This window comes from Cololabis saira, chromosome 14, assembly GCF_033807715.1.
Source record: "Cololabis saira isolate AMF1-May2022 chromosome 14, fColSai1.1, whole genome shotgun sequence".
NCBI classification, from domain to species: Eukaryota; Metazoa; Chordata; class Actinopteri; order Beloniformes; family Belonidae; genus Cololabis; species Cololabis saira.
This window is the reverse complement of record NC_084600.1, coordinates 1,254,143-1,276,791: the sequence shown is the minus strand read 5'-3', so window position 1 is coordinate 1,276,791 and position 22,649 is coordinate 1,254,143. Positions and strand designations below refer to the sequence as shown.

The 22,649-nt window shown below is 42.4% G+C and overlaps 1 protein-coding gene across 11 annotated transcripts in view; it reads left to right on the top strand.

Annotated features, from left to right (window-relative positions):
• The window catches only part of LOC133459446 (neurobeachin-like), a 176,825-nt gene extending 156,306 nt beyond the window's left edge, over positions 1-20,519 (top strand). For 8 of the 11 annotated variants that reach the window (XM_061739381.1, XM_061739380.1, XM_061739379.1 and 5 more), the window contains 18 exons: positions 979-1,115; positions 1,973-2,090; positions 2,281-2,383; positions 2,516-2,631; positions 3,513-3,625; positions 3,788-3,928; positions 4,788-4,907; positions 6,707-6,859; positions 6,995-7,159; positions 8,600-8,689; positions 10,945-11,137; positions 12,416-12,487; positions 12,582-12,737; positions 13,705-13,875; positions 14,778-14,879; positions 15,188-15,384; positions 16,457-16,608; positions 18,867-20,519. In XM_061739381.1, coding sequence (XP_061595365.1) covers positions 979-1,115; positions 1,973-2,090; positions 2,281-2,383; positions 2,516-2,631; positions 3,513-3,625; positions 3,788-3,928; positions 4,788-4,907; positions 6,707-6,859; positions 6,995-7,159; positions 8,600-8,689; positions 10,945-11,137; positions 12,416-12,487; positions 12,582-12,737; positions 13,705-13,875; positions 14,778-14,879; positions 15,188-15,384; positions 16,457-16,608; positions 18,867-18,957 — 2,390 coding nt within the window. In that variant the 3' untranslated portion in view covers positions 18,958-20,519. The remainder of the gene's footprint in view (positions 1-978; positions 1,116-1,972; positions 2,091-2,280; positions 2,384-2,515; positions 2,632-3,512; positions 3,626-3,787; positions 3,929-4,787; positions 4,908-6,706; positions 6,860-6,994; positions 7,160-8,599; positions 8,690-10,944; positions 11,138-12,415; positions 12,488-12,581; positions 12,738-13,704; positions 13,876-14,777; positions 14,880-15,187; positions 15,385-16,456; positions 16,609-18,866) is intronic. The other 3 variants (XM_061739382.1, XM_061739376.1, XM_061739375.1) reach the window with 1 other exon arrangement.
• Positions 20,520-22,649: the final 2,130 nt, after the last annotated feature.

Below are 22,649 nucleotides of genomic sequence, written 5' to 3'. Positions count from 1 at the left end.
TAGAGCTGCACTAATCGTCCAGCTGATTTATCTGACAAATGGCACTTTTCCACTAGTACCTACTCAACTCGGCCTGGTTTCTATTCCATAACAATTCACCTGGAGCAGAAGTAGGAGGTTGGAGTGAAGCTGCTGTGACGTATTTGATTGTGTATCTAAACGGAGAAGACAACAACACTAAAGATGTAGAACCTGGAGGAGATGATAGATGTGCTGCTGGATCTGTGGCTTGTGTTTGATATCAAGTTAAAAAATGAGAGTGAGAGAAACTTCACGTGGCAACGCTCTTTTTTTTTTTGTTCGTCTCTGCGCTGCTGAAAAGTCAGCTGGAGCCGTGAGCAGCTATGAAGAGACAGAGCTCCTGGTAGATCTGGTCGTTCCTTATCTCCGTCTAGATCCCTTTTTAATTCTCTCCTCAGCACCAGGTTTATGAACATCTGCACCTCAGAGTTGGATCACCAAACAGACTTCTGCTGCCATTGCCTGTTGAATAAAATGAAAAAGCTGCCATCAGAGTCTCTTTCTCTGATTTCCTCCTCCTGACTCAGACGTCTGACTCCAACCCCCCGACCAATCAGTGGCCTGTAGTGTGATGATGTCAGATACAGCCGACTCAGCCGCTTAGAACCTCGGCAAAGTAGATACAGAAAAAGTATCTACTCTATGCACGTTAGACCCCTAGTGGGAAAGAACCAAACCGTGGCGAGTGGAGTCGGGCTGAGTAGGTGCTGGTGGAAAAGCGCCAAAAGATTCAAATCCTGATTCACTAAAAACTGATTCCGATCCAAGCTGAACCTAATTGAAACTAATCTCCTCACTGACTTCTACACCGAATGTTTTGTTCACCGCTGCGGTGGCAAAGTTCAAGATCCAAGTGAATATAAGTCTTAATCAAAGTGGGTTTTGTTGAGGGTGGTGTTGTCTGTGATGCTGCAGCCGAGCTGCCAGTAACCAGCGAGCTGTGACTCTCGTCCCCAGGGCCGGTGGTTCTGAGCACGCCAGCTCAGCTGGTGGCTCCGGTGGTGGTGGCTCGGGGAACTCTGTCCATCACCACCACGGAGATCTACTTCGAGGTGGACGAGGAGGACCCCACTTTCAAGAAGATGGACACTAAAGTGAGAGCAAGGCCCAGTCCCAATCCCCCCCTAGTCCTACTTTTCAGCCCTACCCCTAAATTTTGCGTGTTCCCGTGAGGGTAGTCGTGTCCCAATTCCTCTTTGCATGTAGGGGTAGTGGACATAACGAGGGCTAGTGTGTATGAATCTAGCCCTACGGAGCGAGGGATTTCAGATACTGACTCACCGACCGAGGGCTAGAAAAATTTCCCAGAATGCTTTATCATTCATCATTGCAGACTGAATCAAACAAAAAAACATGGCGGACATTTCTTATTTTTTAGTGAATAAAATCAATATTTTCAGTTAGTTTCTGCATAAAAATGTGTTTAACGTGGAACCATAAATCAGCTCCCGAGCCGGCAGGCTCTTCTCATCCCGAAAACATCGGATCAAATTTCTTAACAGGCGTTATTTGGATAAACTGAGCCCAGGTTGGGGATCTTAACGGTTACTTTTACGCCTGAAAAAATATTAAAACTTAATAAAGTGGCATATTAACAGCGCTACAGCTGAAATTAAAACAGCTTCTAGCTCTGGGCTTCCTGATATGGTGTGACGTTTGTGCAAACGTAACTACGGAGTCGTTTATGTACCCGAACGTAAACCACGCAGTGACGTAGCAAGTGGTGTCCCAATCCCTAGGGAAGATTACAAGGGCCCTACTCATGTTTAGGGCTAGTGGTAGTGAGTGAGGGCTAGTGGTAGAAAGTAGGGGGTGTATTGGGATTGGCCCCAATTCACCTTTCATTCTGAAGACAAAAGACTGCAAAGCAGGATTATACTCTCACCGTTCCCTGTGGACAGGCATCCTGTAGATATTTGCTTTGTTTGTCATCGGCGTCTGTCCTCAACAGGTGCTGGCGTACACGGAGGGTTTGCACGGCAAGTGGATGTTCAGCGAGATCCGGGCCGTGTTCTCCAGACGCTTCCTGCTGCAGAGCACCGGGCTGGAGGTCTTTATGGCCAACAGAAGTGAGTCTGGAGCTGCTCCACCTTTTCATTCTCCTGCAGCACAAAGAGCAAGTTTGGTTCCCAATGAACCAGACGGGATGGGTTCCCATGCGAGTCATGCGCTGAGCGCTCGTGGGTACAGTCTCAGCATTGACGTGACTGACTACTTGTGACTTTCCGTTGCTGACGTGTTAACGTGTGTCGTCTGCAGCGTCTGTGATGTTCAACTTCCCGGACCCGGCCACGGTGAAGAGGGTGGTGTACAGCCTCCCCAGGGTGGGGGTGGGAACGAGCTACGGCCTTCCACAAGCCAGGTACGCTGCAGCCCAGCTCACACGTGCTCTCTCGCCTGTACAGGAACATAACAGCATGTGTTTGTGTGTGTTTGTGTGTGTGTGTGTTTGTGTGTGTCTGCGTGTGTTTGTCTGTGTGTGTTTGCGTGTCAGGCGTATTTCCTTGGCCACCCCTCGGCAGCTCTTCAAGTCCTCCAACATGACTCAGCGCTGGCAGAGGAGAGAAATCTCCAACTTTGAGTACCTCATGTTTCTCAATACTATTGCAGGTAAACTTCTCTCTCAAGCATCTTCTTCTCTAAATGATATTTGATATGACATGATTTCCAACGTATACAGATCCAGCCCAAGGTGCTTTCTGTTGTTCCAGTCTCACTTTTTAATTTGGATGAAACAATCCGATATAAAATACGTAGCTTTTCTTATTTGCTGTGAGGATGTGACTGCTCTGTCCTCGTTCCGTTGCTCCAACGGTTGCTGCTACGCTTTAATATTAAAAGAAATAACTGCACAGCCATGAAGTGCAAACTCCTCCTTCTACTTTAGTGGAAAGACTCAGTACAGAAATTGAAGGATTTCAGATGAATCCCTGTTGGCTACGGTGGATTTGGAAAGCTGTCAGACCCTGTGAAGTCCTTAACAAATCTGGAAAGGTTTAGATTTTAGCGGGACAGTGACCTTAAACAGGATGTTTTTTCAGGACAGTCTTTTGATTTGATTTGATTTATTTTGTACATGTAAAAGACAACAATTAAAAGAGAAGGTAAGAAAACAAAACAAATTAAAGCTGCAAGCAGCGATGAACGCGTGCATTTTCACCAATAAAAGTCAAGGACTCAAAACTAAGTCTGATGACACCACCCACGAGTCTTTATGTCAAACCATTCAAAAGATATGTTTTTCTGATGTCACCATAAAACCAGTCGGCCACCTGACTTTCCTCAGAAGGTGGTTTCTGTCATTAAATATGATAAGGATAATATAAGGATAAGGATAATATAATATGGACGGCAACATTTACTGTAGAACTCAATGCAGATGCCTCAAAATCCTGATCTGAATCTGAGACAGCTACACAGAAATCAGAATATGAGATGGTATTAAACAGGAAATTTGCTGCCATGTGTGTTTTCTTACGTCTGCCCTGCAGGGAGGACCTATAATGATCTGAACCAATACCCCGTCTTCCCCTGGGTTCTGACCAACTACGACTCGGAGGAGCTTGATCTCACTCTGCCCGGAAACTTCCGAGACCTTTCCAAGGTTCCAGCACTCGGATACACAACATTTGATACTTGTGTTTTGATTGTCTGCACACGTCCTCTCCTGGAGGCTCTGGAAGACTGATGTGCATCATGTTGCCAGTGATTTCCTGTACTCCACTCACTGGCTGTAATGGAATAATGTGTGATGTTTGCCTTCCAGCCTATCGGTGCCCTGAATCCGAAGCGAGCAGCCTTTTATGCAGAGCACTACGAGACGTGGGACGACGACAGCACGCCTCCTTACCACTACACAACCCTGTACTCCACCGCTCACTCCACACTCATGTGGATGCTCAGAATAGTGAGTTTCCTTCTAACACACCAACTCTTGGAACCAGTTCTGGAGTTGAGGGGGGATGAGGGGGGATGGCATCCCTCCTGAAATAAAAACAGTCCAAATCATCCCCCCTGTAAAACTGCCATCCCCCCTTTCCATCCCTTATGTCATTTCATCAATGAATGTGGTTTTACTGCTATTTCAACATTTAGAGTCATCAACAGAAAAATAACACCAGAAAAATAACTTATTTGACAATTTTCACCTGTTTCAAGTAATTTTTCACTTTAAATAAGTAGAAAAATCTGCCAGTGGAACAAGATTTATCTTTTTATTACAAGCAAAAAAATCTTGTTCCATTGGCAGATTTTTATACTTATTTTAAGTGAAAATCTACTTGAAACAGGTGAAAATTGTTGTTTTTTTCCAGTGATGAGTCTTGTTTTAAGTGTAAAGAGATTTTTTTACTAAAATGAGACATTTTAACTAGAAATAAGACAAATATTCTTGTTAAGATTTTGAGTTTTTGCAGTGATCCATTTTACTTATCCAGTGAAGGACAGAGTCATATTGATAAGTTCAGAAAAGTGTTTTTTATTTTTGTGTTTTGATGTATTTGATGTAAGCCCAGTGGATATTTAAAGCTTACAGAAGGCTGCATTTAACTGCTGCTATGTCATTCCTGCAGTATTTCTGCAGGTGTTTTAGTCACTGCTATTATTTGTAATATATTATATTATTTGTAATCAGCACAAATTATCTGTCCCCATATGATAAAATCTACCATCCCCCCTGATTTCTTTTTTACAACTCGAGTACTGCTTATAACAGTAGAGTGTGAATCCGTGCAGGACTGATGGATCTGCCTGCTCTGTTTCCGTAGGAACCCTTCACCACATTCTTCCTCAACGGTAACGAGGGGAAGTTCGACCATCCAGACAGAGCCTTCTCTGGAATTGGCCGTGCGTGGAGGAACTGCCAGAGAGACACGGCCGACGTCAAGGTACAGCTGGTGCTCGTGGTTCCCCCACTAGTTTGGCTTTGTTTTAACTTTACATGTAAAACAAATGGTCTCTCTGCTGTTCTGCACTCACAGTTGACTGCATCATGTTGATGCCCATGACCAAATTGGGGCCCTAAATGTTATTTGGAGGCCCCCCCGCTCTCAAACCTCTCCCCATCCCACATGTATCATTGCTACAAAATGACCGTATAACAACATGTTATTTAACTTGACAACCCGTCAATAATAACAAATGTACGGTAGATAAAGTAGTTTGACTGTATGAGTCAAATGAAATAAAAACTAAAAATCAACCTGAAATAATAAATAAATATAAAATAAAAAACTTAAAACTTAAATAAACAAGTCACAAATAGCGATCAACTACTCACCTCAATCCCCCACAAAACACTGAAAGCAGGTCTCAGGTCTGAAATCAGAGCTAAACACACGTGTGCCTTTTACAGATGCATTTATCTCATTAAAAATAATCAAACTTCTTAACAACATAAATTGATATATAACTATAGCCAATTTATTATATATTGGCTAAAGTTTGTAGCTTATATAAGACCACTAACTGGTCATGTGACCACTCTTTTTCAACAGAGGTGAATGCAGAAGGCGTTAACAAGGCGTTCAATAAATGTTCATCAAGGCTGCTGGAAAAACACAATCCTCCAGTCTAGACAGAGATGGAGACAGATTCATATCTGAGTGGCATTTCAGGTGTTTGTGCTACAAAGTTTTATTTCAACAACATACAACTTTCAAGTGAAGCACGAGTTTCCTCGTGTTTTGCATTTTTTCGTCTCTTGCTCCTGATTTGTGATGTCTTTTGGATGAAAAGTTGAAATCTCTGCAAGAGCCTGCCTGCACCTTCTGATTGGTCAGATTTCAGCTGCTGCCAATCATTGCACGGCCAGATTACTCACCATTCAGATCCCTTTCCTCCCCTCCTCCTCACGGTAGCGCATATGCACTTCCATTACGCATATGTGTTGCCGAGCAAATGCGTCCCCTCGCGCAAAACACGGTCCCCGTTGGAAGATGAGCCATACACACAGCGCGTGTTCTGCGTTTAGGGAGGGGCGGCACTGCCTGCCCCCCCCTAAACTGCTCCATGCCAGCTGTAAAGACGAGTGGGTCAAGTGTCAGGAGGTTTCACTGACTACGTTTACATGCAGTCAAAATTCGGGTTATTGCTAATATTCCGGTTACTGAAACATTCGGAATATTCTGTTTCCATGCGTGAGCAAACAGGGTTATCCCTGTATCCATGGTGATTAATCATTCGGGATATCTCGATCAAAACAGCGACGCACGGAGAACGTGATGATGCAATTAGCGCCATTTCCGCTTCTTCTTCCTGTATCCAAATTCGAAACAAATGCTGCTTCCCGCAACTTTTCACTCACCTTCTTGTTCTTCTTCATTTACGAAGTGATTAGTCTCCTCCTGGTCTTGGTTTCCCCGTGTTTATAAGAACTTCCTGGATTCAAAAGACCAGGATTCCTTGATGACAGATCATGCGCAGAAAACAAATTCCTGTTCCGTTTGATGGGGATATTCTGTTTGGCGTTTACATGACTGAATATTCAGGTTTTAAAAGGAGTAACCCAGGGGTCATATTGGGGTTTTTAATAACCTGAATATGAGCAAATTCAGGTTATTCAAAGGGGTTATTAGTGTTTACATGGTCGTGCAAATTCAGGTTATTGCCAATATTCGGGTTTTAAAAGGGTTATTGATGCATGGAAACGCAGTCACTGACTTCACGTTCCTTTCACGTCAAACAGGAGCTGATCCCGGAGTTCTACTACCTGCCAGAGATGTTTGTCAACAGTAACGAGTACGAACTGGGTGTTCGTGACGATGCCGTTCCTGTCTGTGATGTGGAGCTTCCTGTCTGGGCCAAGAAGCCCGAAGACTTTGTCCGCATTAACCGCATGGTAAGAGGAGCAGTTACTGTGCAGACGTTTGTTTGTCCAGCCTTCTCATCTTCCATCCAACAACTGAGCATGGTTTTTCCTTTTGACCCTATCTTTCTTCTCCCTTCTGTGATCTGGTGTCCCGCTGCATCCCAGGCGTTGGAGAGTGAGTTTGTGTCCTGCCAGCTGCACCAGTGGATCGATCTTATATTCGGGTACAAGCAGAGAGGGCCAGAAGCGGTCCGGGGCCTGAATGTCTTCAACTTCCTGTCGTATGAGGGAGCAGCCAACTTGGACAATGTGGATGTCATGCAGCGTGAGGTACGTTTCCGTGGCAACACATCATCTATCCTAAATGGTGCAAATGTTTTATCATTACAGTGAAAAAAAATCCACAAAGTTTCTAGTGCAACGGCAGCTGGTGGACAGTTTTATGACTGCAGCACCTCGTTTCATCTGGGATTCTGATCAGAATCTGATTTATCCTCACATAACTCCATCTTACCTTTTTTTTTTTTTTTTTTTTTAATTAATTAATTAATTAATTAATTAATGGTTTATTTCGGACAGAATACATTGAGACATTTACATGTTAATTTCACAAATAAAATAAAAGGTAAATAGAAATGTCCGAAAAAGGAGTAGGCTGAAGCCAAGGGCTTATTATAGCCTATCCTGTGCAGTGTGTATCATACACACAATATGGCATCCGGTGGCTGATAATACACAAATAAGAAAAGAAATATATAAAAAGAAAACAAAGAGAAACTGTCATTGCATTATGTTATATAAAAGGAAACACAGTTTTCTTTTTTGGTTTGGAATTTGACACAAAAGCATTGAAAACTGCTTTCATGCAGATTTGGGGGAGACAGTTGTTACCCGACAGTTGTCAATCAGTACCTATCAATACATGTCGTATTTGGCTTTAATACTTCAGTATTTCTTTTTTCAGATTAGTGCTCCTATTCCTCAAAATAGAACATTGGAAAACAGGTGAAATTAGCTTTTTTCCTGCAGTTGCAGTGAAGTTGATCCTAACTTACATGCATTTTCTGATATTGAACAGTAGGGGGAGTCATTCCCATATAATTTGGTAGGACACACAGGAAAGCTGCTGATGTGACAGAAACAGCCTAAATACAGTCCCAAATGTATCTCAGTAGTTACTGGTTTATATGTGGATGTTGCCGTTTAAACTGTTATAATCAGAATGTTCATCCTGTTTGCATTAATGTGTATGGAGGGGGAAGTGGGAGCATTTTGTTGTGCATGTTTGTAAAGCATGTGATTTTCACAAGGTACAAAGAGGAAGGGGTTTAAGGGTCTGCATATACGTATATTTATATAAATATTTATATGGGCATGTGTGTTCAAATATATAGAAATATTCAACTGTATGTGTGTGTGTGTGTGTGTGTGTGTGTGTGTGTGTGTGTGTGTGTGTGTGTGTGTGTGTGTGTGTGTGTGTGTGTGTGTGTGTGTGTGTGTGTGTGTGTGTGTGTGTGTGTGTGTGTGTGTGTATAGGTATGTGTGTGAGTAAAGTGTGTGAGTATAATTATAGTATAGTTAGTTATCATAAATACTTGTTAATAAATGATCATTGATTAGTGAATGGGGGTAGGATTAAATAAGTTTACACTTCTTCCTACTCCTTTTTGCACATGTAAATTAAGATATTAATTGTTAAAGGATGAAATTCTTTGTATTTGTTTTTGTTTTGTGTTGTTCTTATCTTCTGTGTTGTGTTTGTGTGTACAGGTGATTGAGACCCAGATCCAGCTCTGTGGTCAGGTCCCGTCTCAGCTGCTCATAGAGCCGCACCCCCCGCGCTCGTCTGCCATGCACCTGGTGAGAATAACCGCCACAGTCGCAGACAAACTCACTATTAGCTTTCCAAAAGCCTGCAGAGGAGACGGCCGGCTCCAGCCGACGCCCGACATATAAACATGTGTTTTAAAAAACAGCTGTTTTTTTTTTTTTTTTTTTTTTTTTAAATACAGCGTTTTTATTAATGATCATATCATTAAATAATGTTCTCTTATTATTATTTTTTTATAGATATTTTTATTGATTTTGGTTTTAAAGTAAACAAACATGACATAAGGAAACATAAGAACACCATATTCTACACACTGAGCAGGAATTCACACACGATGATGAAGCAAAATGAGTAAATATATATAGAGAAGAAGGAAAGAAAACAGGGAGGGAGGGAAGGAGGGGAAAGAAGACTGTTAACAGTTGAATAGGTACATGACCAAATATCCAGGCAGTGAGGTGTTAGAATATTCCACTTGGTTAAAACTCAAGTATAGGCTTCTCTAGAAATATAAGACCAGATAAGTCCATAGAAGCCTCTCTGCTCCGATGTAGTCTAAGAATGGCTCCCAAATTGGCCTGTGTTGAAAAAAATCTATTTTCCGATTCTCATATTAATTATTAAAAAGCGGTTTGTATGTCTAAAGATCGATTTTATTTTATTTTTCATCATTACATTACAACTTTTGGTATTTTTTTTTGTTTTTGCCCTAAAAAGGAATGTTTTGTTGGACACGAGAATAACTGGTGCCATGTTTTTGCCTTTAAATATGTTTAAAGGTATGAAAACATTACAGTTTTCAGTTATAGTTGCATAAATTGTCTATATTTCATTACTTTATATACTCTTGGGGTTACTTTTGCATAAAATTCTAAAAACCGAAATAGATTGAAAATGGAAAAAATTAAAATGAATGCATGAATTACCATATTTTTCGCACTATAAGAATGTGGGAAATAATAAAACAGATTTCATCCGTCTCTGTTTGCTGCCCTGGATCTGTTTGGTAATTCTGACCCACGATGTTTCTGAAAGCAGTTCTATCAGCATTCTGGGAGCTGATTGGTCCTTACAGCATCATTTGCTGCCAATACTTGCTGTTGAATCTCAATATAATACTAGTATTAATACGTTGCATAAATACAGTCATATACCGTATTTTCCGCACTATAAGGCGCACCTTCAATGAACGAAGTATTTTAAAACGTTTTCCATATATAAGGCGCACCACATTATAAGGCGCACTAAATATATGGTAAGATACCGTACTATAGTGGCTGGGGTTGAGTTACGTATCTACCTGATGGAGCTGCGCTACAGGAAATGCTACAAAATCCTACAGCAAATGCAAAAAAAAAAACAAGAAGAAAAGTACTGTAAGTCAAACTTTATTAACGAAATAAAAACCAGCTTTGCTCCGTCTCGTCAAAGTCGGCATTATGCGAGTTGGCGTCGCTGCTGTTGTCTTGAACGTCTGTGACGATTCCTGACGTTTTTAGCGCCATTACTTCGGCGACACCAACTACAGTTGCTACAATCCCCCTGACTACAGTAACAGATTACCGTAATGATCATATATAAGGCGCACTGCATTATAAGGCGCACTGCCGGTTTTTGAGAAAATTAAAGGCTTTTTAAGTGCGCCTTATAGTGCGAAAAATATGGTAATTCATGCAACAGCTCAAAAAACAGTATTAATAACACTAACCCAAATCAATATCGGAATCAAATCGAATCAAATCTTGATAATCGATTCTGAATCTTAAGAATCGGAATCGAATTGATTCTTGACATTTGAATCAATCCCCAGCCCTAGTCCCAAATGTTATAAAACATTGAGGGTTTGTCCTTCAGCCAGTAGGTCGTGGCTTCCAGAGCGATGATTTCCATTGTACTTTGTTGCCATTGTGAAAGCTGAGGAGGTTTGTCAGAAATCCCCTACATCCGAGTGTTTGATGGTGATGGTGAAGGCCTGAGCCTCCGTGTCGTCCCTGCACCCCCGGCAGCACGAGGCCTCCGTGTCTCCATGTCAACCCAACCCGTCAGTCCTGACCCCCGAGCAACCAGGGCTCCACTTCCTGTCCCGGTCCTCCAGCCGCCCTCAGTGTGTGCACCTGCTCTGACCCTGTTCTCCCACTAATATACCTCTCCCTTCCTCCCCCCCCCCCCCGTGTCATCCGTTCTGTCTCCATCCTCCCCCTCCTCCCCCACCCCACCTCCCCCCTTGGCTTTGCCCTTCTCTCCTCCTCTCTGTCCTCCTCTCTTTCTCTGTCTGTCTCACCAGTGTTTCCTTCCCCAGAGTCCTCTGATGTTTAAGGATCAGATGCAGCAGGACGTCATCATGGTGCTCAAGTTCCCCTCCAACTCCCCCGTCACGCACGTCGCTGCCAACACGCTCCCCCACCTCAGCATCCCGGCCGCCGTCACCGTCACGTGCAGCCGGCTGTTCGCCGTCAACCGCTGGCACAACACAGTCGGTGAGTGTCCCGCCCGCCGGACCTTTTATTAGAGAAGTTTGCTCATCTAAAGGAGATATGGACAAGGAGGAGGCCGTGCAGTTATTAAAGTCATAACTTCCAGCCTCCCAGAGTATCAGGTGATCTCAGGCCTTTCTGAGCCTTATTCAGTAAAGTCTCAATGAAAATGATTAATGATCTCATTTCAACAGCAGGCTTGGCGTTATACATCAAGATAACATGATCAGGGGCGGCGTGTCTGTATACAGTAATCCCTGGTTCTTCGCGGGGGTTACTTTCCAAAAACAACCCGTGAGAGGTGAAATCTGCAAAGTAGCAACCTTTTTTTTTTTTTTTTTACAATTATTATACAAGGCTTCACATTGCGGAGATCAGCACCGCCCCACCACGACCCCAGTAACTGAATTTAAATGGGAGAAAATGAAAAATGATTATGAAAAAGTACAGTAGGACAAATTGTGACTTTTGAGTAACCCTTTCTTTTATAGTACAGTAATAACCAGGTAATACCATGGTAATAACACTGTAATTACCTAGTAGTACCTTGTATTTACAAGGTAATTACATGGTAACTACCGGGTAATTTACCCAGTAAGTACTAGGTAATTATTACATATTTTCTTGTACCATGTAATTATGTGTATTTACCATGTAATAACATGGTAAATGCCTGTTTGTTTAAACTAAACATTACTAGGTAATTACTAAGACATTAGATGGGAACTATGGGGGAAATTACAGGTATTTACTAGGTTAATATTGGTAACTACCAGTCAATTTACCATGTAATTACTCTGAAATTACATGAATTATTTCTAAGTAAGTACCAGGTAATTACTAAGTATTTTTCTGCAAACTAGCAAGAAATGATAACCTATATTTGAGGTAGTTACCAGCTAATTACACTTCAATGACCATGTAGTTACCTTGTATTTACTATACATTTCATGGATAACTACCGGGTATTTACCCATTCATTATTGATTTATGTATTATCAATGGATTGGTGCAGGTACCCCCGAGGGTGTAAATGACTCTATTGACCTTGTAATTAACCTGATAGTTACCATGTTTTACCTGGAAATTGGCAGGTACTTACCTTGTAGTTACTTGCCCAGTAATTCTATTTCCTAAGTATTTACCCAATAATTACAGAAATGTTTACCTGGCTTTTACTCAGTAATTAAAGTGAAACTGGACTGTAAAAGAAAGCGTGTGTTGTTTCCATAATATCCACGTATATATGACTGTGACATGTGGGGTTTGTGCTCCCCTCAGGCCTCCGTGGCGCCCCAGGATACTCCCTGGAGCAGGCTCACCATCTGCCCATCGAGATGGACCCCCTCATCGGTGGGTGAACAAACATCTGTGTGGCTCACGCTGCTCTGTACTCTGGTCTGTACTCGCTCTGTATCCAGCACTGACATGTCTGTCTCCCGCCCAGCCAACAACTCAGGCATGAACAAGCGTCAGATCACCGACCTGGTGGACCAGAGCATCCAGATCAACACGCACTGCTTCGTGGTGACGGCGGACAACCGCTACATCCTGGTCTGTGGCTTCTGGGACAAGAGCTTCCGCGTTTACTCCACTGAAACTGGTGGGTTGGAGCGTTGTTTTTGTTGTTTTTGTTGTTTTTGTTGTTTTTGTGAACATCCTCTTAGCTCAGGGGTCGGAAACCCGCGGCTCCAGAGCCGCATGGGGCTCTTTAGCGCCGCCCTAGTGGCTCCTGGAGCTTTTTCAAAAATGTTTGACCTTTTTTTTCCTTTTTTTTTTCTTCTTTTTTTTCTTTTCTTCTGTTTTTCTTTTTTCTGTTTTTCTTATTTTTTCTTTTTTTTCTTCTTTTTTTCTCTTTTTTTCTTCCTTTTTCCTTTCCTTTTTAATCTCGACATTTCGACTTTTTTCTCGACATTTCGACTTTTTTCTCGAGATTGTACTTCAACATTAATCTTGACATTTCTACTTTTTTCTCAACAATTTGACTTTTTTCTCGACATTTCGACTTTTTTCTCGACATTTCAACTTTTTCCTCTAAATTTTGACTTTTTTCTTGACATTTCGACTTTTTTTCAACATTTCAACTTTTTTCTCGACATTTCGACTTTTTTCTCGAGATTGTACTTCAACATTAATCTTGACATTTCTACTTTTTTCTCAACAATTTGACTTTTTTCTCGACATTTCGACTTTTTTCTCGACATTTCAACTTTTTCCTCTAAATTTTGACTTTTTTCTTGACATTTCGACTTTTTTTCAACATTTCAACTTTTTTCTCGAGATTGTACTTCAACATTAATCTCGACATTTCGACTTTTTTCTCGAAATTTCGACTTTTTTCTCAACATTTCAATTTTTTTCTCGAGATTTCTCCTTTCACCATTTGCCTTCATTCTAAGGCTTATACAAGACTTTTCATTTTTTGCGGTTCCAGACATATTAGTTTTTTGTGTTTTTGGTCCAATATGGCTCTTTCAACATGTTGGGTTGCCGACCCCTGTCTTAGCTGGTGGTGGTTGTTGTTTTTTTTGCTGAAATCCCACTGTTGTCCGGCCCCTCCCTCTCCACAGGGAAGTTGACCCAGATCGTGTTCGGCCACTGGGACGTGGTGACGTGTCTCGCTCGGTCAGAGTCCTACATCGGGGGAGACTGCTACATCGTGTCAGGCTCCAGAGACGCCACTCTTCTTCTGTGGTACTGGAGCGGGCGACATCACATTATAGGGGACAACCCCAACAACAGTGAGTAGCATTGCTGCGGGCGTGACTAATAGAGGGTCTGCATTGACGTCACTTCCCCCCGTAACCACGTCCCCTTACTGGCACTGAGTGGCAAAACATCAGCAAAAACAGCTGCAACTAGTGGAGAAGACGGGATAACAGCCGATTATGGGCTTAAATTAAAGGCAGCTGGACTTGATAGTGACCCGTACAGTTACCCCAAGAACCAGTGGTCCATGGACATTAATATTTGGTACAGTTACCAAGAACCAGTGGTCCATGGACATTAATATTTGGCCACAAATCCAGTTTCCTGATATTTATATGTACTTAATTTCTACGCCGGGGAAATACACGAAGTAAAGCTTGAAGGCTTACAAAAGTCTTGAAGCTTGGTCCGACTTCAAGGCAGGATTTGTTGTAGAAATTAAAGTGATGAGGACACCGAACTTTATGATTTGACCGTTTAACGTTAGCTACCCAAAAATCCAACATTACCTGATACAAAATGGGAACCACAAATCCACGTTTTGGTGCCTGGAATCCAGTTGTTTCTGTGAATTGCAGCGATCCATTTGTCTCTTAAGCTTATTTTTCAGCAGTCTGTAAAACGATAACTCTGATTTCTTGCTAAATCTATGAGTACAGTCGATCGCACAACAGCTCTTTCCCATTTTAGATGTTTTCCAGTTGCTCAAACTGAAAGTTTACGCTGACACTCAGTCTTTCTGACACTCAATCTTTCTGACACTCAATCTTTCTGACACTCAGTCTTTCTGACACTCAGTGGGCGTAATCTGCTGTGAAGTTGCATCTGTGACGTCATGCGCATTCCCTCTATTTTAGGGAAACAACCTAACACAAATCTGTTCAGAGGGATGTAGTGATTAGTAAGCTGAGCTGCACGTGTGTGTGTGTTCCAGGTGACTACCCCGCCCCCAGGGCGGTGCTGACGGGCCACGACCACGAGGTGGTGTGTGTGTCTGTCTGTGCTGAGCTGGGCCTGGTCATCAGTGGAGCCAAAGGTCGGTCCAGCAGAGCAGAGCTTATTTTCACATCAACTTTGATCTCAACATACATGCATACATACATACATATACAGTATATACATGCATATATACACACATACATACATTTTTACTCCTTTTCTTTTATTCTATTTATTTTTTGCTCTGTCTTATGATTGTATGTTGTATTTCTGCATGTTTTATTCTGTAAAGCACTTTGGTGCACCTAGAGGTGGCTGTAAAGGGCTATATAAATAAAGTACATTTACATTTACATTTCCATGACAAATGTGTGATGTTTCCTCCCCCCCTGTCCGACCCGTCAGAGGGCCCGTGCCTGGTCCACACCATCACCGGGGACCTGCTCCGGGCCCTGGAGGGCCCCGAGCTGTGCCAGCGGCCGCGGCTCATCTCCGTGTCCAGCGAGGGCCACTGCATCATCTACTACGAGAGGGGCCGCTTCTGCAACTTCAGCATCAACGGGAAGCTGCTGGCGCAGATGGAGGTCAACGACTCCTCACGGGTAAGACCGAGCTGCAGCTCAACTCACAACTAGAGCTGTCAAACCATTCAACGAGTCAAACGAGTCAAACGAGTCAAACGACGAAATGAGGGTCTTTTTTCCCCCTAAACGTGCCCCAAAAGTCACCAAATTTTGCACGCATATTTAATGGTTTGCATTAATGGCCGTGGCCTAATGTCTCAACACCGCTCCCCAAGAAAACTTGAATGGTTTGACATAAAGAATCGTGGGTGGTGTCATCGGACTCGGTTTTGAGTCCTTGACCTTAATTGGTGCAAATTGAGCGCGCAAGGGCCCGTTCATCGCTGCTTGCAGCTTTAATTTGTTTTTGTTTGTTTTTTTTTGTGTGAGTGTGCTTTTGAAGGGGCGGGGGGATATTACTGCATCAGTCGTGTGTTTGGCTGCAAGTGGTATTTGAGACTCGACGTACTTCGATAGTAATTCATTTCAAATCGACAGTACATGCAAATAACTTTAGTCTTGTCCAGCGAACCATCTGCATCTTTTTGAAAGTGAACTTGCCGTTCAAAAGTTCCTTTTCATTCTCCATCTTTCCTCGCTTTTCAAAAAAGTTCACGCAGTAATCCACCATACTTTTCTTCAAGCTACGGTGCCGTCCACCGCCAGAAATCATATAATGCGCGTTTTTTTTTTTTTTTTAATCCTGCGTGTTAAAAAAATTGTGGGCGTTAAGAGGACGTTGAGTTAACGCGTTATTAAGGCGTTAACTTTGACAGCCCTAGTCAGAACCTTTTCCCCTGGAGACATGAGTTCATGCCGAGCGTTTCCCTTTAAATTGCAGCTATATTCTTAGCTGTTTCATTTGCTGCTATACTTGTCCTGCACATTGCACTTTTAAATGGATTTGTATTCTTTTTTCTTTTATCTCCCTTTTTTGGGGGGTCATTTTCTGGTTATTTTGCTGTTGTATTGATCCACTGCTGTCCCTAGGTGTAGATATTGTTCATGTGTATCGTTGATTGTCTTATGTTGTATTGTTGTGGCCATGGTGGCAATGAAGTTTCCCCTTTGGGGATTATTAAAGTTGAATCTAATCCAATTCCCTCCGCAGGCCATCCTGCTGAGCAGCGACGGGCAGAACCTGGTGACCGGGGGGGATAACGGCGTGGTGGAGGTGTGGCAGGCCTGCGACTTCAAGCAGCTGTACATCTACCCAGGATGCGACGCCGGCATCCGGGCCATGGACCTTTCCCACGACCAGAGGTACCACACACAGGCTTCATTATGCCTGGATCTTTGTTTATTCATTGTTTGTGTTGTATTTTTTTTTTTTTTTTTTTATTATTATGTAGTTTTTTCTTTCTTTTCTTATTTTATTTTATTTTAATTTTTTTTTTTATATTTTCTATTGCATATATCAGGGGTCTTCAACCTTTTTCAGCCCAGGGATCCTTGGATGAGAGAAAAACAGAGCAGGGACCCCGCTTGGAATTCTTATTTTTTCCATTTCTTTTAATGTTTCAAGTTTTAAGCCTGGCTTATAATAACTTTTGAATGTGTTTTATTCTGCTTATATCACCTTATTAACCAATTCCTGACTGGGTTATTAGCTACATGTGTTTATGGTTGATGAAACTTTGTCCTTGTCAGACGTGGAAGGAGTAACGTTAGGCTGAGCTGGAACGTTACAATCTCCAGCTTTAGGCTTCGTTATTGTCACAAATTTATCCATCAGGTCAAACTAGCGTTAAATATGAAATAGCCAAGTCAATTTCGCAAACAAATTTTCTTTTCTTAAACAGCTAGCTAGCTGGTTTTTCCGCTCCAAAGTTGAAATTAGTCACATGACTCACATCATGGGAATCATTTATGTAGAGTTGTAGACTAAATAGTTATTGTCAAAAGTAGATTATTATCGCCTGTTAATAGCGTTATCTCAATCATATATATATTTTCACGACCATTCGGCGCACCGTGTGGAAAGGCGCACCCTCAGTTTTGTGTGTAATTTTTGGATTACACACACGCGCGCCGCAAAACATACACGTGCGCGCCGCAAAACACACAGGCGCGCTGCAGAACACACACACAAGCACACACGTGTGCTTATTTAAAAATAGAGCGGGAGCAAAACTTAGTTTGATTGTATTTTATTTCAGTTTTTACATTAATCAAACCCTTCAAAGTCCTCATCCTCGCTTTCTGCATTAAAGAGCTCCGCTAATTCAGCTGCGCCAGTCACAATTTCCTCGCTGTCAGAGTCACTTTCTCTGCCGTGCGGCCCCTCTGAAATGCCGGCTTTTGCAAAAGCCCGAACAACAGTCCCAGCAGACACGTTAGCCCACGCATGATGTGTGAAAAAACCACTGGGTCGCCGCACATAGACCTGCCTCAGCCACTCGATCATCCCTTCATCCAGCCAGCCCTTTTCATTCGCCTTTATAATGACTCCAGCTGGAGAAGTCTCTTTAGGCAAAGTTTTTCTTTTAAAAATCACCATAGTTTCTGAAGTTTCAGTTTCTGTCCATCAGCGTGGCAGCCAAGCACAACAGTAAATGACGACTTTTCATACCCCGTTGTTCGGATCTCCGCTGCGCCAGACGGTCCCCGTCCTCTCCACCGCGCTAGCCTACGGCGTAGCGTACGGCGGCGACGCGCACCCCCGTCCTCTCCACCGTGAGATTCACCGGGATGTGGAACGTGAGCGGCACCTCGTCCGTGTTGGTGATGTGTCTGGGCTGGATGCGTTTGTCGGTGATCTGTCAGCTGCAGAATGAGCGGAAGCTCTCCATCTTTTCCATATAATCCGCCGGGCGCTGCTGCTGCGCTGGGACCGTTTCATGAAGCGAAAGCACCAGGACGGACCTCCATGAAAATGTCCAATTTTCATTTCTTCCACCAGCGCTACTGCTTTCAGTCGAATGGTGGTTGGCGTTGAAACGCTCCTTCCACCCGCTCTGTGCTTCACACCCCCACGTCCGTGGATGGTCTCTATCACGTCCGCAACTCACGGGTGCTTCACACGCCCCCTTCTCCCTTTACCGTTCTCATGGTGGCCGTCCGCCTTACATTACCGTAATACAGGTAATAGAAACGGCGCACCGTTTCATTGGGCGCGCAGCACATTTTTAAGAAGAAAAAATAATTTTATGTGCGCCTTATGGTTGCGAAAATCTTTTTTTTTTCTTTCTTTTTTTTTTAACTGACAAATTATTTTGGTTCAAATTGCCTTTATTTCTTTCTAAGTTGGAGGACCACCTGCAGTACCTCCGCGGCCCCCCTAGGGGTCACGGACCCCCGGTTGAAGACCCCTGGCATATATGATATTATATTGTGAGGAAGGGACGGGACTAAATCAGCGTTCTGCTTCCTCCTGTTCCCTCTCCTACACATTATTTTGCTGTTGTTCTTTATTTCTGGATGAGACTGTTAAATTGTTTTGCTTTTTTTGATATTTTGACGCTTTTAATTTGATGGTGATTTGTTGAGCAGGCGTGATTCTCTCTCGTTTCCTCCTGCAGGACTTTGATCACCGGCATGGCGTCCGGCAGCATCGTGGCGTTCAACATAGACTTCAACCGCTGGCACTACGAACACCAGAACAGGTACTGAGGCGGACAGCGTGAGGAAGAGCAGGATGCAGAGAGGAGAGGAGAAGACGTGATACATTCTGGCGTGTATCTGCAACACAGGGAAACCACAGGTACCCACACGAGAGAAAAAAAGAAAACAGTAGCGGACGTTTCGGCTCTACTCCCCCGATCTGAGGACATGACAGCGCTGACGGGAACTGCTTCCTCTCTGCATACTTGTATGCAGCCACGCGTGTACTCACAGACACATAATACCCAGCAGATACATACCAAAACCTGCTAGCACACCAGACCGATGCCGTGTGGAGCCAGGAGAACCAGGAGCAGGTGGAGCAGAGGTGCAGCGGGCCTCCCTGCTAGCGTCTCCCCCAGGACGGGGACGCTGCTGTTCCCCGTACCTTTCAGTCTTCACAGACGGCGTACTCCACTCTTGCTTTTCTTTTATTCTCCTTCAGATTTTGCTCTCTTTACTTTTCCGGTGATATTCAGTTGGTGATTATTTGGACGGATTAAAAATGAGGATTCCTTCTGTGTATCTTAACTGATTAGAAAGGCTCACCCGACGCTCAGAGACTGGTGCTCGCGGCTCGATCTGAAATTCACAGTTGAAAAATTGTCTGGGATTCGATTTGATTTAGTTTCATTTCATTTTTTTTTTATTGTCTTTGTTTTGCCCACAGCTGGCTTAGATCTGAGGTTTGTGTAAATACGGCTCTGCATCCTTTCAGAGTCACACTTGTTCTTTCACTACTCAAACTGCGCTTATCACCTTTAATTTATTAATGACTTGCTGTATGTAAAATACTGTGTAATAATTATTATGATGTTGATGGGCCTGACAGTACTAACGGTGGCGTGGAGGAGGATGCTGATTGTTTTGCCGGAGGAGCTGGAGCGTAAGCGATCTTGCCTGTGCCACCGAGGATGACGAACACGAGACCGACATGATTTCCTTTGTATATTTGGTGATTGTTTTGTCAAATATGTACATATAGTCTTGGTTCAGGCTTGGCGGGAGACTTACTCGGCTGAATAAGACTGGAAAGTGCAAAGGAAACCTTCACTTACACACATTTGTTGGTTATTTAAAAAAAAAACAATTTTAAAAAAGAAGAAGAGAGAATCAAATCAATGTAAAAGTTTGTTTTGTATCTGCACTTTGCACCAATCACATATCATTATTTATTAGCTTGGTTCTTTCTGGTCGGCTGTCATTTGGTTTAGGTCCATCTTCCTTCGGGATTATTTGTGCATTGATGTTTGTATTTAAGACGTTGCTCATGTGTACTTCTAAGTTTTACAACCTCACCGTTGTAAGCAATATCATGATTCTGTAGCTGATTAGAGGTCAGGAGGAGGGACGAGAGGACGACACGTGAGATGTACTGTATGTGTGAAGCCATCTTGATCAAATGCGCACATGCACATACTCTATCGACAGGTTACACTTACGTATCCAAAAAAAGGTTAAATATTTTTGGATCTATGAAACCCTTAAAAACTATTGTATTCATGTTTTATTGCAAAGATGTAAAATATGACATGTGTGAGTTGGGAAAAAAAATCATAAGAAAAATAAAATATGCAAAGAATTTGAGGTCTGAACTTTTCATCCATCACATTTTGTTTATTTATTTATGTTTTTTTGTGCAGCATGAATAATGAGATGGATTTGATGACATTTCATGTCATGAAAAAAAAATCACAAACACTGCTGAAAATATACAGTTTTGTTAGACTAAATTAATTATTTACGTACCCTGCACGTCATCTTTGTCTTTTGGATTTAATCAAAGCTTCTCATGTGGATGAAGATTTTCGGAAATTGTTTGGCTTTCAAAGGAAGTTTCCGACTTCGGGATCATAAAAGAATCGGTGACCCAATTCAAAGTTTAAAGAAGAAAAAGAAAAGTTGTTTCCTTTTCCACACTGTTGAAACATCTCTTTTAATACATGTATTAAACAAAAACTTAAGTAATGACAAGGCTCAGATGAGAGCGCCATCAACCTGTTAGATCATGATGCAGCGAGAGGGTTGCACATCAGCTCCTCCACCTGTTTACATGTCATCTACTTTATAGTTTTCATGCAGCAATGTTCAATGCGTTTGTACCTGTCAAATAAACACAAAAATGAATAAAAAAGACAACCCTGCCCCAAGGGTCCGGCACGTCTTCCAACAGCACTTTGTCACAGTAGAGTCACACTTTCTTACGCACGGAAGAGTATTAGGGCCAGACGGGAGAAAAATAAAAATATTTTAGAGGAGGAAGATTTTTTTTTATTGTGCACTTCAGAAAAAAATCGAAATGTCTAGAAAAAAGTCAATTTCAAGAAAAAATTCAAAATTTCGTGAATAAAGTGGAAATGTTGAGAACAAAGGCGAAATTTCGACTTTATTCACGAAATTTCGACTTTATTCTTGAAATTGTATTTCAACATTAATCTCGACATTTCGACTTTTTTCTCGAAGTGCACAATAAAAAAAAATCTTCTCTCAAATATTTTTTCTCCTGCATGGCCTAAATACTCTTCCATACGTATGTCTTATGCCAGGAAATGACTAAAGAACTTCCTGTGACGTGTCGCCGCCACATGGTCGCAAGTGGGATTGCTACACAGAGGCTTTAATTATGTGGCTTAATTTTTACCGTTTTTTTTCTTGAAGAAATCCGTTAATGCTCATACATAACTAAGGCTAATTTAATAAATTAATCTAAACTATATTTACAAAGTTGTGGTTTAATTTTAATTTAGGCATTGTGCTACATTCATCCCCCCTAGTGTAAAATAACAAAAATAAACATCCAAGATCTTACTTATATTCCAAATAAAGCGAGTTTTGTCCTTACTTTATCACAGACATGGGTCACCTGAAATGTTCACATTAATATGAAAAGCAGGAGGATTTTTCTCAGGAACAATTCTGTCTTGGTGCCATCTTTCCTCTCTGGGCCTTTGTGTTCCTGCTGTAACTTGATTGAATTTTGTTGAAAAAGTTTGAGAAAATTGAATGAAAGTTTCCTTTTTTTTTGTTGCTTTGAATGCCTAGCGTACTTTCCCCACAGTGTTAGATGAGCCTTCAGCACAGATGAAGGAAGGGAGGGGGCAAAGACGGCTGCAGCATCCTTCTGGAATCCAGGTGAGGCTGCCGGCTGCAGACAGCTGTCCATAAAGACTGAATCAGCCCCACACGACACGACGGGCACGAGAGGGCAGCCCTGTCGCTCAGGACACGGATTTCATCGCTAGTTTTTGCCGCTTTGACCTCCTTCGTCAGCTGCAGCAAGCTGCTTCTCTGGCAATACTCTGCCACCTTCCTTGTGCAGCCTTGTCCAGACTTTTCGGGGCATTGGGAGCCCGTCGGGCATTTTCACAGTAAGTTCATCTCATGGTTTTCATCCCCCACTCTTTCCGAGCAGATGGGACACATGCATGCAGTTCTGTACAAAGTGATGTCCATTCACATCATTTTGAGATTGATTTTTTGCAGAGGACAAAGATTATCACATACGCTGTACAAAGCTTGACTTTGAAGAAAAGTCGTTTCTCATAAAGTAAAAGGAAAGAAGAAGTGAATAGTGTTTTATTATGTTTTTGTTGTTCCGGCTGTTAGGATTTTATGAAATTGTTTAAGAGTTTGAGGGTTTTTTTCTATAAGATTCTACACTGGTGGTTTTTCTGTATTTGCAGGCTCGCCTCCTGTTCAGG